This window comes from Carcharodon carcharias, chromosome 7, assembly GCF_017639515.1.
Source record: "Carcharodon carcharias isolate sCarCar2 chromosome 7, sCarCar2.pri, whole genome shotgun sequence".
Lineage (NCBI taxonomy): Eukaryota > Metazoa > Chordata > Chondrichthyes > Lamniformes > Lamnidae > Carcharodon > Carcharodon carcharias.
This window is the reverse complement of record NC_054473.1, coordinates 115970630-115990339: the sequence shown is the minus strand read 5'-3', so window position 1 is coordinate 115990339 and position 19710 is coordinate 115970630. Positions and strand designations below refer to the sequence as shown.

The following is a 19710-nucleotide window of genomic DNA, read 5'->3' as shown; positions in this document are numbered from 1 at the left end:
TCATTTGTAGTATTTTTGTGGCGAGTCATGAAATGAAAATAGAAACTACTGGAAATACTCAGCAGCTCAGGCATCATGTGGAGAGAAACAGTGTTAACGTTTCAGGCATAGAAACAGAAAATGTTGGAAATACTCAGCTGGTCAGGCAGCATCAGTTAATGATGACCCTTCATCAGAACTATCCCTACCTGAAACTTTAACTTAAAAGCAAAATACTGCAGATGCCGGAAATCTGAAACGAAAACAGAAAACGCCGGAAAAACTCAGCAGGTCTAGCAGCATCTGTAGAGAGAGAAACAGAGTTAACATTTCGAGTCCCTATGACCCTTCTTCAGTCCCTTCCCTCTGAAAAAGGGTCATACCAACTCAAAACATTAACTCTGTTTCTCTCTCCACAGATGCTGCCAGATATGCTGAGCTTTTCCAGCATTTTCTGTTTTTGTTTCTGAAGCTGAGGATGTCCAGAATTTTCTGCTTTTATTTAAGATTTCCAGCATCTACAGTATTTGACATTTGGATTCGTGTCTCAGAAGGATAATGGGGTTGATTATAGTATTTTCTTCGCTGACATGCGCACTGTGCTGGTCATATGACCGTTGTAAGAGCGCATGCGTGGGAAAAGGCGCTGAATTTAAACGGCAGGAGTGGCAGTTGGAGTTTTCGGGGAAGTAAAGACTGGGACAGCGATCATTCACCGGGATCCAAGGACCGAGACTGTGGATCATTTACCGGGATCCGGCGGAGGCGGTAGGTTGAGTGAGTTTCACTGAAACTGGGCTCAGGACTGGGGGGTGGGGTTGTGGAAGGAGGAGCCCCTCCTTCTCCCGCGTCCCCCACCCCAGGCGCGCTCCTCCCTCTTCATCCCCTGCGTCCCCCCACCCCATCCCGGGCGCCCCTCCCCCCATCCCGGGCGCCCCTCCCCCGTGTCACCCCCACCACACCCCGGGCGCGCCCCACCTCCTCCCTCCCCCGTGTCTCTTTCCCCCGCCCCCCCAACGCCACCCTGGGCGCCCCTCCCTCTTCCTCCCCCGCGTCCCCCCACCCCACCCCGGGCGCGCCCCACCTCCTCCCTCCCCCGTGTCTCTTTCCTGCCCCCCCAACCCCGGGCGCGCCCTTCCTCCCCCTCCCCCATGTCCCCCCCACCCCAGGCGCGCCCCTCCTCCTCCCCCGTGACCCCCAACCCCAACCCCGGGCACGCCTCCTTCTCCCCCCCCCCGTGTCTCTCTCCCCCCCCCCACCCCGGGCACGCCCCCTCCTCCCTCCCCCGTGTCTTCCCCCCCCCACCCCGGGCACGCCCCCTCCTCCCTCCCCCGTGTCTCCTCCCCCGTGTCTCCCCCCCCCATCCCGGGTGCGCCCCTCTTCCCTCCACTGTGTTTCCCCCCGCCCCACCCCAGGCGTGCCCCTCCTCCTCTTCCCTCCCCTGTGTCCCACCCCACCCCACCCCACCCCGGGCGTGCCCCTCCTCCTCTTCCCTCCTCCTCTTCCCTCCTCCTCTTCCCTCCTCCTCTTCCCTCCTCCTCTTCCCTCCTCCTCTTCCCTCCTCCTCTTCCCTCCTCCTCTTCCCTCCTCCTCTTCCCTCCTCCTCTTCCCTCCTCCTCTTCCCTCCCCCGTGTTCCCCCCCCCCTCCCGGCGCGCCCTTCCTCCTCCTTGCTCCCCCGTATCTCTCCTCCCTCCCCCGTAGTTCCCCCACCAACCCCGGGCGCGCCCCTCCTCCCCTCCCACCCCACCAACCCCGGGCGCACCCCTCCTCCCCTCCCACCCCACCAACCCCGGGCGCGCCCCGCCTCCTTTTCCCTCCCCTTCCCTCCCGTGTCTCCTCCCCCCCCCCATCACCCCGGGCGCACCCCTCCTCCTCCCTCCCTCGTATCTCTCCCCCTCCCCCCCACCCCAGGCGCGCCCCTCCTCCTCCCTCCCCCGTGTGGTCCCACCCTGGGCACGCCACTCCTCCTCCCTCCCCCCGTGTCTCCCCCCCACCTTGGGCGCGCCCCTCCTCCCCCCTCCCCCATGTCCCCCACCACCCCAGGCGCGCCCCTTCTCCTCCCACGTGCCCCCCCCCCCCCCCCCAACACCTTGCCGGGCGCGCCCCTCCTCCTCCCTCCCCCATGTCCTCCCTCCCCCATGTCACCCCCCCCCCCACCCCCACAACCCCAGGCGCGCCCCTCCTCCCCACCCCGGGCACGCCCCCCCTCCTCTTCCCTCCCCTGTGTTTCCGCCACCCCCACCCACCCTGGGCGTGCCCTCCCTCCTCCTCCCTCCCCTGTGGTCCCCCCCACCCTGGGCGTGCCCCTTTTCCTCCTCCCTCACCCATGTCTTCTCCCCCCCACCCCGGGCGTTTCCCTCCCCTGTGTCCCCCCAACCCCAACCCCGAGTGCGCCCTTCCTCCTCCTCCCTCCCCCGTATCTCTCCTCCCTCCCCCGTAGTTCCCCCACCACCCCGGGCGCGCCCCTCCTCCCTCGCCCGTGTCTCCCTCACCACCCGGGCACGCCGCTCCTCTTTCTCCCCCCCCCCCCCACCAAAGCCCCGGGCGCGCCCCTCCTCCTCCCTTCCCCCGTGTGTCTGTCTCCCCCCCCCCCCCCCCCCCACCCCGGGTGCGCCCCTCCTCCTCCTCCCTCCCCTGTGTCACCTACCCCGGGCGCGCCCCACCTTCTCCCTCCCCTGTGTCTCCCCCCCCCCCCCCCCCCGCCCCGGGCGCGCCCCTCCTCCTCCTCCCTCCCCCATGTCTCCCCCCCCCCCCACCCCGGGCGCGCCCCTCCTCCTCTTCCCTCCCCTGTGTCTCCCCCCTCACCCCGGGCGCGCCCCTCCTCCTCCCTCCCCTGTGTGTCTGTCTCCCTCCCCCGTTTTTTCCCCCCCACCCTGGGTGCGCCCCACTCTCCTCCTTCCCCTGTGTCACCTACCCCGGGCGCGCCCCTCCTCCTCCTTCCCCTGTGTCCCCTACCCCAGGCATGCCCCTCCTCCTCCCTCCCCTGTGTCCCCCACCCCACCCCGGGCACGCCCCTCCTTCTCTCTCCTTCCCCCACCCTACCCCCTATACCAGGCGTCGCCCCTTCTCCTGTGTACTCCTCCCCTCCCCCAGACACCCCTCCTTCTCCTGTCTTCTCTCTTTCCCCACCCCCCCACCACACCCATTCTGCATTCCCCCCAACATTCCCCCATGCCTCTCCTTTCTCCTCCTGTCTCCCTCTACTGCTCGTGTCGTGCCCCCACCCCCTCCCTGGTGCCCCTCCTTCCAAAAAATCACATTACCTTTTTAAAGATCGGAGTGTTTAAGTGAACTTCGTAGCAATTCACCATTCCCCCACCCCAGTAAAACCCACAACTTGTCATAAAGCACTTAAACAGAAGCTCTGTGAAACAAAATCTGACTCTGTACGCTGTTGACATTAAGGCGGATGTCATAAGTTGGTTAAAGAGGGAAAGTAAAAGTAAACCTGTTCCCCTCCCCCCTTTTTGGAATCTCCTCTATTCGGATCTTTGCTTGAAGTTAAGTCTAAGAATTTCTCAGCTGAATGGAATTTGCCCAGTGAAAGTTTGCCAGATTACGCCCTAGTTTGGAAATTCCTCCAGGGCCTGTGAATGTGCTTGCCGCTCAATGAGTTGAAGGACAGTTTAAAATTAAAAGGTTTGCAACTGTCATATTGATGCTATCCATTATGCATAATAACGTATGTCATGCAATTGCAGTCTTTTGTTTTTTAAAGAAAATGAATTTTGCATCTGCTTTTGAGTGACAATATGTTTAAGTGAGAATGTTTTGAAGTTGATTATGACTATTTGGGTCTACTCAATTACACCACACTGGTATGCTCCAATTTCCTCTGTTCTGAATAAAATGATTTGAGTTATACTGTATTTTTTAAGTTTGAACCCGGACGCGGAGCGATTTCAGCTGAACTTGATCCTGTAGTCTGATTTCGATGTGTACACTTTCAGGGATATTGAGAAGTGAATGGGACCCTGGACATTATTATTTCTCTTCCTCACATCTAGGAAAGAGACCGGTTGCCTGTTGGCTAACTCAGTATATGTTGTTGATTAAACCTGGGACAGATCAGGACTAGGTTGGCAATGCTGCTTGAGTCGAAAATTAAGTTTAAATTCTGCTCTTGAGAGCACAATGCAGGGTAAAATCTATATTTCCTTGAATAAGATGTTAGTGACTCTTTCTGTTCTGGTTCAAGCAGACACTTAAGGCCTTATAATGCTATGTAGAGTTGTGTTTCGAAATTGCTCAGGCCACAATCCATCTTGCACAAGCTATGGGATTGAGGATTAGTTTACAAACAGAAAACAAGAATGAATGGGTCATTTTTAGGATGGTGGTGTTTAACCTGTGGAATGCTATAGAGATCGGCTATTTACAACCTATATCAGTGACTTAGATGAGGGAACTATTGTGTCCAAGATTTCTGATACTTGGCTGTGTGAAGAGCATAAACTGCACGGGTACATCGACTGTTTAGTAATTGGCAGATAAGAGTATAATGTGGGGAAGTGTGAAGTTATCTATTTTGGTAGAAAGATTGAAAAAGCAGAACTTTGATATAAAAAGATGAATTAGTAAATGTCAATCTGCAGAGGGATTTGAGGCTCCTTGTACGTGAATCTCAGAGTTGAGTATGGCCAGCGATTAGGAAGGCAAAGGGTGTTAGTTTTTATTGAAAGCCAACCTGCAAGTACAGCAATCAGTTAAGGCAATGGTTTGTTGGTCTTTGGAACAAGAATATTTGAGTATAGGAGTAAAAATGCCATACTGCGATTATAATAGCCTTGGTGAGACTGCACCTGAAGTATCGTTTGCAGTTTTGGTCTCCGCACCTAAGGAAAGATATACCTGCCATAGAGGGAATGCAATGAAGGTTCACTAAATTAATTCCTGGGATGGCGAGATTGCCCTGAGGAAAGATGAAATAGACTGGGCCTTTAATTTCCGGAGTTTAGAAGAATGAGAGGTGATCTCATTCAAAAATACAAAATTCTTAGGACTCGACAGGGTAGTTGCAGGAAGGATGTTTCCCTTGACTGGTGAGCCTAGAACCAGGGGGCACAGACTCAGATTAAGGGACAGGCCATTTAGGACTGAGTTGTGGAGGAAAATGGTGTTGGAATAGAAGATCAGCATTGATTTCACAAATGGCAGAGTGGGCTTGAAGGGCTGAATGGCCTACTCCTCCTATTTCTTATGTTCTTATGAAAGGGGATTTAAACTGTTCCCTAGTACTAGATCTGCCCATGAGGGGAAACATCCTCTCAGCATCCACCCTGTCAAACCCCCTAGAATCTTGTGTTTCAACAAGATTACCTCTCATTTTTCTGAACTCAAGTATGTGCCCAATCTGCTCAACCTTTCCTGATAAGACAACTACCTTATACCAGTAAACAATCCCATGAACCTTCTCTGAACTGCTCCCAATACAAATATATCTTGAGTAAGAAGAGACAGTACTCTAGGTGCAGTCTCACCAATGTCCTGTACGGTTGTAGCAGGGCTTCCATGCTTTTATTACTCCATCCCCTTGCAATTAAGGCCAATTTTCCATTTGCCTTCCTAATTGCTTGCTGTACCTGCATGTTACGTTTTTGAAATTCATGCACAGTCTTGCTCCATTTAGATAATCTGCTTTTCTATTCTTCCTGCCAAAGTGGGCAACCTCATCCCCCCCCCATTGCAGTACATTTCCAAATTTGTGCCTACTCACTTAACCTAACTTAATCGAGATCCCTGACAGACTGTCTTTTCACAGTTTGCTTTCCTAGCTATATTTGTATCATCAAATCTGCCTATATTACAGTCAGTCCCTTCATCTGAATTATTACTGTAGATAAATAATTGAGGGCCCAGCACAATATGGCATTCAACTTGTGACAGTTTGCTGACCTGAAAATGATCGTTAATCTGGACTTTATTTCCTGTTAGTAAGCCAGTCCTCTATCTATCGATGAGCTCTTATTTTGTGCAGTAACCTTTTTTATGGCACCTCATCGAATGCTTTTTGGAAATCCAAATACATAACATCTACAGGTTCCCCTTATCCACCCTGCTTGTTACATCCTGAAAGACCTCTTAAATTTGTCAAGCAATGATTTCTGTTTCACAGAATCATGTTTACTCTGGCTGATTGTAATAACTTTCTAAATGTCCTGCTACTACCTCCTTAATGGATTCTAGCATTATCCCAATGATGGATGTTAGGCTAACTGGCCTATATAGTTTTCCAATCTGATAGGACCAATCCAGAATCTAAGGAATTTTGGAAGATTACAACCAATGCAGCCACTTCTTGTAAGACATCAGAATGCAGGCTCTCGAGCCCAGGAGACACGTCAGCCTTTAATCCCTTAGTTTCCTTAGTAATTCTTCTCTAGCAATTGTGATCATTTTAAGTTCCTCCTTCCCTTTTTCCCCTTGATTTTCTTCTATTCAGTTTTTTTTTGTGCCTTCTGTGAAAACAGATACAAAATATTTGTTCAGTCTTTCTCATTTTCTTGTTTCCCATTATTAATTCCCCAGCCGCATCCTCTATGGGACCAACATTCACTTTAGCTACTCTTTTCCTTTTTTATATTCTTATAGAAGTTTATTCTGTCTGTTTTTATATTTGCTAGTTTTTTCTTGTACTCTAACATCTCCCTCTTTATTGTATTTTTAGTCGCCCTTTGCTGGTTTCTAAAATTTCCCACAATCTATGGGCTACCACTAATCTTTGCAGTATCATATGTCTTTTTCAATTTGATACTGTCCCTAATTTGCTTAACTGCAAATGGGCTGAGGAGAGATCTAGGAGTTGAATGCACTTATATTCTCTGGTATTTATAAGAATGAGAGGTGATCTTATTGAAATGGTAAAATATCAGAGTAGATAGGTGCTTGAGGCTGATTTCCCTGGCTGGAAAATCCTGAACTAGGAGTTGTGGTCTCAGGGTAAGGCACTGACGTTTAGGACTGAGATGAGAAATTTTTCACTCAGGATTGTGAATCTTTGAAATTCTCTAACCCAGATGGTTAGTCGATGATTTTCAAGGATAGATTTTTTTTTTTGGATGCTAATGTACTTGAGGGATAGGGCAGGTGGACTGAACTTCAAGAGCAGCTCTGATTTTACTGAATGGGAGACCAGGCTCACATGGTCTAATGCTGCTCTTGCTTCTTATGTTATAATAAACATTGCATAACATCTTAGCTAGTTACTTACCTTTTCTTTGAGATCTTGCTGTGCGCAAGTACTGTTGTGTTTGCAGAACTAATGAGTTGTTTGTGATCTGTTTGGAAAAGTTCTTAGATATGATGGATTTATTCTTTGTCTGTAATGCTCACTACAGTGAGACACCGTATTCAGTCTCCAAAGATTGAGGGATAAATAACAAAACAAAAACAGAATTACCTGGAAAAACTGAGCAGGTCTGGCAGCATCGGCGGCGAAGAAAAGAGTTGATGTTAAACCAGCTTATATTTCACCCCTTCCTTGGATTCACCTAGTTCTGTTGAAGGGTCGTGAGGACTCGAAACGTCAACTCTTTTCTTCGCTGCCGATGCTGCCAGACCTGCTCAGTTTTTCCAGGTAATTCTGTTTTTGTTATTATTGAGGGATAAATATTGACCAAGATACTGGGAATAAGTCCCTGGTGCTCTTGTCAATAGTGCTGCAGGGTATTTTACGTTCACCTGAGAGAGCCTCAGTTTAATGATTCATCTGAAAGACAGTGACTCCTTCAAAGTGCAGCACTCCTTCATTACTCACCCAGTGTCAACCTCTATGATTGTGCTGAAGCCCTCAGCATGGTGCTTAAACCCACAACCTTTAGACTCTGGCGAGAGTGCTACCAAGTAAGCCACAGCTGACTCTCAGGAGGACTCTCCTGGGTGTTTTAAGACTATTTCTGCATAATGTTTCTAAACTTAATTTCTGGTGCATCTGATTTTTTTTAAAGTGAGCTGTTTGTTGCTGTCAATTGAATCCTGGGCCTATGGTGTGCTTCAGTACTCAAATGGTATATGGTTCTAGAAGTTATAAACACCACTGAATTTACTTTTTTTATGGACAACAGGTCTGTGTTTTTAAGTGGCATTTCCAATGCATGCTACATTGGAATGTAGGCCATGGCTTTGTTTTTGTCTTGATTTTTTAAGGCAGTCTTTTATATTTACTTCAGATGCGGTGTCTTAAAGGTACATTTGTCTCACTTTCTTCCCTACTTAAATGCAGCAAAGGGTGCACGAAGGACAAAGGCTCAATGGCCAGCTCCTCCTGAGTCCTATGTTCCTATAGACAAGGGATTCTAGGGTTATTTGGTGTTGGGGGAGGGGGTGGTGTGCAGTGGAGCTGAAATCACAACCAGATCAGCCATGATCTTATCAAATGACACAGAAGGTTTGAAGGGCCGAATGGCCTAAATCTACTTCTAAGCCCTACTTTCTTATAGGGCAGCTTTGTACAAAATGCAGCAAACTCAAATTACATTGAGTTCAATGGTGATTCACTGGGAACCTAACAGGATGTGTTAAAGCATTGTATTACACCCAGATATGGCTCATGGGCAAAAGAACTGTATGATAACACTCCTGAGTATGAAAGCATACCATAAACCCAGGATTCAATTCTGTCAGCAAAGCAAGCAGTTCACTTTTTTAAAAAAATCAAATGCCCTATGAAGATAGAAATGGTGTACCATGTGATGACCAATGTATTGCTGCCAAGTTGGAGCTTGTTCAGCTTTGAGACCACAAAGTCTAATTGAGCTGAAGCTGTGCTTTGCAGAACAATGAATCTATTTATTAGGTGTGGGACTATACAGATTAGAAAATGCTTGTAGACATCAAGGTCCAGGTCAGAGCCATGCAGCATTCTCTTGATACCTGGATTTGTTTGGTTTATCTGGTATGTGGTACACAAAGTGCAATCTAGATGCAATGTTTTTTATGGCTATGCCAAGGCAATTAACTTGCAATTAAAAATAGTGCACTTTGTGTAATGTACTCTGCTGTGTATCTGGCATGCAACTGAGCATAACGACACAACAGGTAAGGAAAGCTTCACTGTTTCTGGGAAGACCCTTGCAGACTTCTTTCCAAATTCTTTTACTGCCAATGTGCACCTCTTTCCCCAAATTCGACATCCATCTCTTACAGCCGCATAACCTCGGGCTCCCACTGAGCAGTGCCAATGGGAGATTTTTCTAGAAAAAGCTTTGTTTAGTGTGCATCTGTCACAGCCCATACACAATCTTAAAAGAACATGGAGCCTGAAATTTACACGTACTTCCAATCTCTTGATCAGGGCTCAAAATACGTGGAATTGGCAGGAAAATTCACCCTTAAGCTCACATAGCCTACAAATTTTCTGAGACCTCAAGGAAAAAGAAACTGACCCCTTGCTCTCAATTGTCCATATACCCAAACAATTAAACTGTGACCCTTAAAAGTGCACAGTTCCACCCTGGTGATAGTCATTTTGCATTAATGGCATAACGCATTGCAAAATATATTGGTCACAATTAGTTGGAGGATGTCATGGGTACGCTATTCACGTATATTACGTAGTTTTGTTATTCCGTTGGCTGTATTCCTGTATCAGGAATCTATGGACTATCATTGTTAAATTATCAGCATTTGCCAATCACTCTGTTTAAAGCCTGCACTTTTGCATTCTGATAATGAATTTTGGGATAGTGTAAGCAGTGATCATTGCAAGTAGAATGCATTTTTGACTTGCTTGCTGCTTTGGACCTCAAATCGCCACAGCGGTATCTTGTTTCCCTGTTATATTTTTGGAAAGCAATCTGCAAACTGCTCTAGAGTCACTTGAATGTAAAACATACAGTGCATGATTATTTATTCAGGCCTGCCTTCTTTTCTTGGGTCGCAGACAGAAAATTGTATCCAAAAGAAGAGGATAAGAAAAAATGTCTCTTCACACTGTAGAAGCAATGTTGCGAGGCCCTTTGAAACGACTGAGACAACAGCCCGTAGACAGTGATGGAAATGGCAGCGGTGAGTTGGAATATTAAATTGCAAGCATTTCTCAATGCTTCTGAGCTGTTTTTTTTAAAAAAACTGAAGAGAATCTTCTGGTCTGTTCTGTTTGCCCCTACATGCATTTTTAAGGGGTCAAATTTATTTTTCTCTCCTGACATACTGGGTCCGATGGTGGTTCAGAGTTGAAATTTGCTTGGAACATGCAATGTCTATCCACAACCGGTAGCCTGACATTTTTGCCCCCTCTCTTTGAGACACCAACACTTTTTTTTGAACTACGTCAACATGTTTATGACATTCTTCTGGGCCTCTTTAAAGTGATTGTGAAAGAGTGGAATACAGTAGTTTGTGTACTGTTCTAAATCCCATTATTTCTTCCTTGGCTGTTTGTTCTTCTATGGAATGTCCATTTACCTACCCAGCTTATTAATTTATAATACTTTCCCCTTCACTATTCTGAATTCTTTCTTCAAAGGCTAAGATTTACCTGCCTGTGGAAATGCCCACTGCCCCAGACCACTGCAAATGCTTTGAAATCCAAAACTTGCATCCGTTTGCTATTTGCTGAGTCCCATTTTTTGCATAAGCATATTAAAAATATGGACTCAAATAGACAAGCGTTTTCGTCAACATTGTCATGTTGCAATTAAACACCCTTGTAAACTCCTGCAAGGTACAAAAGAAAACGTAATTAATTATATTTTTAAAAAAAACTAGTCTCAGTAAAAATAGAATTTTGGGATTTTTTTCTCAACCCTCAAAAGTGATCAAAAAAATATTTTGGGGGATGAGTAGTGGTGAAGTATATTTTGTACACAAGGACATCAACCTCCTCCAGGAACCTGTTCCTGAACCTTTATTGGTTCATGGGATGTGGGTGTCGCCCATAAATGGGTAATTCTCAGGATGGCAGGGGCACCGCAAGGATCAGTGCTGGGACTACAGCTGTTCACAATCTGTGTAAATGATTTGGATGTGGGGACCAATTGTAACATTTCCACACTTGCTGGTGACACAAAACTAAGTGGGAATATAAGTTGTGAGGAGGCTTCAGGGGGATTTTGACAGGCTGAGTGGGCAAGAACATGGCAGATGAAATATAATGTGAATAAGTGTGAAATTTTCCACTTTTGTGGAAAAAAAACCCAGGTGTTGATGTCGAGAGGAACCTGGGTGTCCTTATTCATGAGTCACTAAAAGCTAGCGTGCAGGTGTAGCAAGCAATTAGGAAGGCAACTGGTATGTTGGCCTTCATCACGAGGGATCTGAGCTGCAGGAGTAAAGATATCGTGTTGCAATTGTATAGAGCCTTAGTGAGACAGCACCTGGAGTGTTTTGTATGGTTTTGGTCTCCTTGTCAAAGGAAGGATATACTTGCCATGGAGGGAGTGCAATGGATATTTACCAGACTAATCCTTGAGATGGCAGAATTGTCTTATATTGAGGAAACTGGGCCTGTATTCTTTAGAGTTTTGAAGAATCAGAGGTGATCTCATTGAAACTTACAATATTCTTACAGGGTGTGACAGGCCATTTAAGACCGAGATGAGGAGAATTTCTTCACTCAGAGGATGGTGAATGTTTGGCATTCCCTACCCCAAGAGCTATCGAAGCTCAGTCACTGAGCATACTCAAGATAGAAATCGATAGATTTCTGGATATAGATGATATCAGGAGGTGGCATGGAGGTAGATGATCTAATTGAATGGTGGAGCAGGATCAATGGTCGACTCCTAAGTTCCTATGCCTGATGTCAGTTTGGCGCAAGCACTTTTATCTGCTTCACCATAGATCTTCCCCAAGGTCAGAAGTGGGATGTGTGCACTGGTAAACAGTGTTCAGTTCCATTTGCAACTCCTTGGGTAACTCCTTGGACAACATTCAAACTTGGTCTAGTAATTAGCAAGTAACATTTATGCCACACAAGTGTCGGCAGTGATCATCCCCAACAAGAGAGCTTAGCCACCTCTCCTTGATGTTCAATAGCATTACCATAGCTGAATACCCCACCATCAACATCCTGGAGTAACCATTGACCAAAAACATCACTGGAGCATCCAGATAAATACTGTGGCTGCAGGAGGAGTTCAGAGGCTGGGAATTCTGGGGTGAGTAACTCGCCTCCTGACTTCCCAAAGCCTGTCCACTGTCAACCAGGCACAAGTCAGGAGTGTGATGGAGTACCTTCCACTTGCTTGGATAAGTGCTGCTCAAAATTCAGTTTGATCCAGGCCAAAGCTGTTCACTTGATTTGGCACCGCCAAATATTTTTGTTTGTTTTCACAGTGGAAAAGAAAAGTCCCATACCAGAAATAAATGATAACCTAGAGGCTAAAAGGAAAGAGGAAGTTAGGGAAATTAATATCAGCAGAGGTAAAGTATTGGAGAAACTAAAGGGACTAAAATCCAACAAATTCCTAATCCCTGGGACTTGATGGCCTACAGCCTAAGAGAGAGCTGCAGAAGTAGCAGATGTGTTAGCAATGATTTTCCAAAATTCTTTGGTTTCAAGAATGGTCCCACTGGATTGGAAGTTGGCAAATGTTACATCACTTTTCAAGAAAGGAGGGAGAGAAAAGCGTGAATTACTGGCCAGTCTAACATCAGTTGTTGGGAAAATGCTGGAATCTATTGTTAAGGAAGTCTTAACAATGCACTTGGAAAAGCAGAGTCTGATTAGAACAAGTCAACTTTGGCTTTACTAAAGGGAAATCCTATTTGACAAATTTATTGTGCTTCTTTGAGGATGTAACTATTAGGGTAGATAGAGGAACCAGTAGATGTAGTATACCTGGATTTCCAAAAGGCATTCGACAAGGTGCTGCACAAAAGGTTGATGGGCAAAATAAGGGCTCATGGAATGGGGATAATGTTAGCACAGATAGAGGGTTGGTTAACAAATGGAAAAGAGAGTGGGCATGAATGGGGCTACATTAATGACTTGGATGAAGATTCAGAGAGTAATGTTTGCTGATGGTCCCAAGACAGGTGGGAAGGTAAGCTGTGGGGAGGACAGAGGCTGCAGAGATGCAAACCAGTTAGATAAGTGGGCAGCAAGATGGCAGATGGAGTATAATATAGCGAAGTGTGAAGTTATTCACTTTGCCTGTAAGAATAAAGAAAGTAGAATATTTTTCAAAAGGTGAGAAACCTTTAACTTGTTTAAAGGGTGTGCTTATATAGGAATGCCGAAAGTTAGTATGCTGGTGCAGCAAGCAATTAGCACGGCAAATAGCATGTTGGCCTTTATTGCAAGGGAATTGGAGTACAAGAATAAAGTCTTCCTATAGTTGTACAGGGTTTTGCTGAGACCGCATTTTGGAGTACTGTGCAGTCTTGGTCTCCACATTTAAGAGAAGAAATACTTGGAGGAAGGTACAGTGAACGTTCACTAAATTGGCCCCTGGGATAAAGGGGTTGTCCTATTTTGAGAGGCTGAGTAAATCGGACTTTTTTGCTCTGGAGTTTAGAAGAATGAGAGATGGTCTCATTGAAACCTACAAAATTCTGAAGGGGCTTGATAGGGTAGCTGCAGATTGCTTCTGCTGGTTGTGGAATCTAAAACGTGGGGGTACAGTCTCAGGATAAGGGCCCAATCATTTAAGACTGAAATGAGGAGAAATTCCTTCATTCAAAGGGTTGTGAACCTTTGGAACTCTCTACCCTAGGGATTGTGGATGCTCCTCCATCGGTGAATACGTTTTAAGGCTGGGATAGACAGATTTTTGGTCTCTTAGAGATTTAAGGGATATGGGGAGCGGGCAGGAAAATGGAATTGGAGCCCAAGATCAGCCATGATCATATTGAATGGCAGAGCAGGCTTGATGTGGTCTACCCCTCCTTTTTCTTATGTTAAATTAACAATTGTGCTACGGGTTCCACAATGTGATTTAGACAATGTTTATCATTTTTGGTTGTATCACTTTAGTCTACCATTTGTTGCACTTAATTTCACAAACTATATATATTTTATTCTTTTGCAAGATATGGACGTCGCTGGCTAGGCCAGTGTTTGTTGCCCACCCATAATTGCCTTTGAGAAGGTGGTGATGAGCAGCTGCCTTGAATTGCTGCAGACCATGTGGTGTAGGTACACCCACAGGGCTGTTAGCAAGGGTGTTCTAGGGTTTTTGCCCAGTGATTATAGTTCCAAGTCAGATGGTCGTCTTATTGTGTCCATGGACAGTCTATACATGGCCCAGGCAGAACTGGACATGTTTTTGCACCTTTTTGTTGAATTTGGCAAGATCTGCAACAGTGCAGGGTTCACCTAGCGATATGCATTGCAGGAGATGTTGCATAGTCTGTGGCTCAGTTCCACATTCACAAGTTGTCGGGCTGGTGTGTGGCTTGAAGGGGAACTTGCATCAGATGCATGGGGATACCTACCCTTTAACACCTAGTAGACCACCTGGTAGAGGTTGAAGGTTTGGCAGGTGCTGTCAAAGGACATTCAGTCAGACTAACTCTTCCAAACTACCGCCCTTAATGTCTTGCTATTTTAACAAATTGTATTAATAGTTGACCAAAGTAGACAAGATAAAAATGATAATTTTAAAAGGGGGATTGCCTCTGAAGTGGTTACCTGTTGCTCTGTGTAAATTTAAGTGTACTTGATTTGTTAATGGAATTCTGATTTCCAGAACTGTCACTAGATTCTCTAAAGAGGCAGAAGTGTTCTTTCTTGGATGAAGAAAGAGAAAACGTTAATCCTGTGGAATCTGTTCTTACTACTTCCAAGAACTTTCGAGCCCTCGAGCAAGAGATCAAACCAGATACTCCTGTGGTTCCATCAGTGAAATCAAGGCTTCATAGACTGGCTGAACAGCGAAAAGCTTGGGATTCTGAAGGTATGACTTTAGCCATGCTGTTTTATAAAAAAAAGGAAAACTTTCTTTACAAGTTTATGATATGTTTAGTATGATACAAGTTATTTCCAATTTTTTTCCTCTCTGCAGCCAGTTACAAGTACAGCTCTGTAGACGCTAGTAGCTCTGTTACCTCACCTAGTTGTGATAGTGAGAAGTCTCGTTCTTTCCTGAGGCCAATGGCTGTGGTCTATTGTGCCATACGGCTACCAAAGCTAAGATAAACTGATTCCATAGAAACTAGGAATGTAGCTCCATTCTGAATCTGTTGAAGGAGCTATCTTTGTCACACTAATTGTTGATGCACACTTGCTTAATTTGTGCCTCCTATGAAGGTTGTTTTTTTTTTTTTTGGCAATTGCAATGCTGTTCCATTGCATATAACTGTCTCACTCAAGTGTACTTGAACAAAACAAATATGGAAATGTAAACTTAAATGCTTAGTGGCAATCTTTTATTGTGGCATTCAACCTCTATCTACAGTTTAAAAACAATTCAAAATAACCTAGTAGTTTATGCATAATGACTCATTAATCTCAGGATTTTAACTTCTGCTAAAGATGTACATGATCTTGCAAAGAACATTATTTTGATGCTTTGGAGATGGTTTGTTTACGTGAGATAAGTGGAGAGCTGATATCCAATAACTAATGGGAGCACTCCCAACAACTATTGTTCTATCTCTCAGAATTTTCTCCTGGTACGGAAGTATCTTTGGGCATGAAAAATGGGCAAGTCTCTCCAGAAGAAACAGGCAACTCCTCTTGGAAAGATGAACTAACCAGACCTGCTATTAAGAAGGTACTTGAATCCACCCATGATTTGATGTGATCATTTTCTTTTTTTTTTATTATCTAGGCTGTGGGGAGGGAAAATACGAACTCATTGAAAATGCTTTTTGGTATTATTTGAAATGTTTCCACCCTCTCTCCTTCCCCATCTTCCATTCCTTCTCCAAACTGAGCCTTAAGGACATGGTTATCTTGCACGTTCTTTTCTAAGTGACATAGTCTTGTGATGTGTAAGCATTCAATGCCAGTATACTATATGCAAGGAATAAGTAATATAGCCTAAATGGCCTTTAATAAGATAACATCATAATGCTGGATGTGAACTGATCTGAGTTTAATTATTCCTGCACCTTTCCTGTTTCCTGTTATAGACAATACTATATATAATAGGCTAATAATTTACAAAATCAGTGGTTGCTCCTATTGCATGTTTAACTTGAAGCAATGCCTGATTTGCTCCATTGTTTTCTACTGACTTCTATGTAGACCAACAAATGAATGGGAACAGCAAGGTTTGGCTGCAGTGATAATTATGAAGACAATCCAATGATGAAGTTACAAAGCTAGATTTTTCCTACAGCTGTGTGGATATGTGATCACTACTTACAGAGCGTAAAGCACCTATACATAGTTATACTCTGCCCCTTCCAGCCAAATGTGCCACTATGCTAAAGATTCAGTGTTCCATTTGTTCTGTCAAAATTGCTATAATGCTCCAGATCAACACAGTTGGGTACTTATTGAGATTAACATTCCATCCCACCTCCTCACCACATGTTCAAATTCAGCCAGAGCCTGTCTGGCTGTAAGGATGCTGTGATATTAACTGGGCATATCGATAATGCAACATTAGACACTAAACTGAATCTTGTTGGATAAAAAATATAAATATTTTCATTGTTAACCCTTTTTCCTAATCTTAATTTGAGCCCCAATGCACCAACCCCACCCTCCCTCCATAACACAAGATTTTTAAAGTTTACTCATTTTAAAAAAATTTTCAGCATTGGCAAGGCTGACATTTATGGCCCATTTCTAACAATCCTGAGTTAATGAACCTTTTATTGAATTGCTTTTATTGTAGTACTTTGCAGCTGAAAACAATTTGCTAGGCCACTTCAGAGGGCAATTAAATGTCAAACATTAATGATGGAGCCATGTAAAGATCACACCAGGCAGAAGTGGCATGTTTCATAATCTAAACGATATTAGTGAACTAGGTGATTTTTTTCAGACTATATTGTGATATTTTGATTTGTATTCTCTGGATTATAATCCATGCGTCTGGATTTTCCCTGTAGTAACAGAACAGCTACAATGCTCTCCATATTGTAATTAGAATCTTTATTTTCTTGCATCTGTACAATTGTATCTTTAGGCACCAATTGGAAAGTTCAATGTTTATTGAAATCACTTAGAAAGCTGCAAACCACTACTGTTGGAGCATATTTCCCATGTTCTGACCTGTTTGCTATTGCTCACCAACCATTCACCAGTGAATTGATTCTCATCCCCAATTCTATAAAGTCCCATATTCCCTCTCTGCTGTAAAGCCAAGTCAGAGGAATTTGTTTTCTTCTAAACCATATTGCCAAACTCGAGCTGCATCACTACAGTACTGTACTGTAGCCTGAAGCTATGTACATCACCAAGATCACAGGATAAATCTTTGGTCCATTAACGGCGAGGACACTATTGTTGTTTGGGGGGCTGAACAAGTTGGATAAAATTAACTTAAAAGCTCCAACTCCTGATTGTCCAATATCCTCTACTGAAAAATGATGCCATGGGATTAAGATCAGTTGTGAGTCCTCCTCTATTTATTTAAATAGTTTTCCCCCTCTAGATTCCCATATGATTGCTAACCACTTGAAAGAAACTGAGGTATTGTACCTGAAGAAAGGTATTCATTCGCCAGGAAGAGCATGTTGATCTCATTGGGACTAAGCTAAATTCTTTCCTATTAAAGATTTTGTGTGAAGCTTTTTAGAAAAGAATGTGATGTGGTTAACTAGAGGAGAATTGTGGTACTGTGTTTTTCTTTTATAACTTGGTCTAGCCTGTGCACAGCTGACCTGTGTGCCACTTTCATGTCCTATTGGTATTATCTAAGTTAGATCCCCTAATAAACAACATTTGCTTCATAAATTTTCACTCTGTTGAAGCAGGTCAGAAAGGAGACTGAAGAGAGAGTCATCTTAAGTCGCACAAAAGAAAAAACTACAAAGGTGTCAAGTGAGTATAATCTGTATTAGTCTTCAATTTGAGTGGTGATAAAGTACCTAAAATTACTAACTGTATCAAAAGTACTTTGGTGTGACTAGATCACTTCTTGAAACTATTGCAAGTTCACTCTTGGCATGTGAATGTGAATATGCATCTTGGAGAGGCTAGCAGTTTTTCAACAGAAAAAAATTGGTACAAAAGATTTCAAAAGTGAGGGCTTTTATAATTAACTAACTGACTCCCTATAGTAGTGCACTGTGATGAGGATTGTATGCTTGTCTTGCACTCATTCTTTGTTTGTCTCTTCCGTACAAGCTAGGATCTTGTTTCTGACTCCTTTCCTTTCTATCTCTTTCTCTTCGGCTCCTGTCCTATGTTCTATATCTGCTTTGGTAGCAAAAATAGGAAGGCAGATTATTATCTGAATGGCTATAAGTTGAGGGAGGGGAACGTGCAATGAGACCTGGGTGTCCTCGTACACCAATCTCTGAAGGTAAGCATGCAGGTGCAGCAGGTGGTAAAGAAGGCAAATGGTTTGTTGGCCTTCATAGTGAGATGATTTGAGTACAGGAGCGGGGATATCTTGCTGCAATTGTACAGGGCCTTGGTGAGACCACACCTGGAATATTGTGTGCAGTTTTGGTCTCCTTAACTGAGGAAGGATGTTCTTGTTATAGAGGGAGTGCAGTGAAGGTTTACCAGACTGATTCCTCGGATGGTGGGACTGACACATAAGGAGAGATTGAGTCGGTTAGGACTATATTTGCTGGAGTTCAGAAGAATGAGGGGTGGGGGGTCCTCATAGAAACCTATAAAATTCTAACAGGACTAGACAGGGTAGATGCAGGAAGGATGATCTTGATGGTGGGGGAATCCAGAACCAGGGGTCACAGTCTGAAGATAAGGGGTAGACCATTTAGTACTGAGATGAGGAGAAATTTCTTCACCCAGGGAGTGGTGAGCCTGTGGAATTCACTACCACAAAGTAGTTGAGGCCAAAACATTGTATATTTTCAAGACGGAGTTAGATATAGCTCTTGGGGCTAAAGGGATCAAAGGATATGGGGAGAAAGCGGGAGCAGGCTATTGGGTTGGATGATCAGCCATGATCATAAATGAATGGTGGAGCAGGCTCGAAGGGCTGAATGGCCTACTGCTCCTATTTTCCATGTTTCTATGTTCTCCATTATGCATTTCCTTTTTTGTTACTTTACAAAAATTTAAGAAACAAGTTTGAGTATTTTGAAAATGTGCTCTGCACTAAAGACTTAGATCATTATCCTGTTTATAAGGATTATTTTTGTGTATATGATTAGCTCCTGCATATTCAGTTGAGTGAATTATAATGTTGAGGTTTAAAGTTTAGCAGATTTTAAACCTTGAAAAACTGAGCATGGAAACTATGATAGATGGATTTAGGTGCATTTATTTATAAAGAAATTTTGATTATTATATCAATCACCAATACATTTTGTAGGCAATTCTTAAGAGCCATTCTAGCACAATGCTTTTATGGTCATTAATATTGCCACAAGCAGTAGAAGTAAGTGCAAATAAATTGTTCTGATCCAGGGAAAAATTGCAAACCACTACGTAATATAACTAAAATGATTTGAAACATTGTAGTAGCCATAAGGGTACATTTTATATTTTGAATGACTTACGAAGCAATTACAGAAACATTGCCTACCTGCCTGTTGGGGAAACCCAATGCTGGAGGAATGGAATTCTGGTGGGTAGAGAATGGGTGGAGACTGCAGTCTGGTTCCTCTGATCGTCTGGGGTCAGGGGACTGGTAATGGTTTGAGCACAAGAATTGGTTCATAGTTCACGAAGAACAAAAATCAGCGTGATA

General features: G+C 44.3%; 1 protein-coding gene across 4 annotated transcripts in view; it reads left to right on the top strand.

The window, feature by feature from the left end:
* Nucleotides 1–615: 615 nt before the first annotated feature.
* The window catches only part of LOC121279966 (anillin-like), a 73754-nt gene continuing 54659 nt past the window's right edge, over nt 616–19710 (top strand). Inside the window, exons 1-5 of one of the 4 annotated variants that reach the window (XM_041191587.1) lie at nt 616–747; nt 9861–9985; nt 14614–14820; nt 15527–15639; nt 17798–17864. In XM_041191587.1, coding sequence (XP_041047521.1) covers nt 9898–9985; nt 14614–14820; nt 15527–15639; nt 17798–17864 — 475 coding nt within the window. In that variant the 5' untranslated portion in view covers nt 616–747; nt 9861–9897. Of the gene's footprint in view, nt 757–3443; nt 3620–9860; nt 9986–14613; nt 14821–15526; nt 15640–17797; nt 17865–19710 lie in introns of those variants that run through there. The other 3 variants (XM_041191588.1, XM_041191589.1, XM_041191586.1) reach the window with 3 other exon arrangements.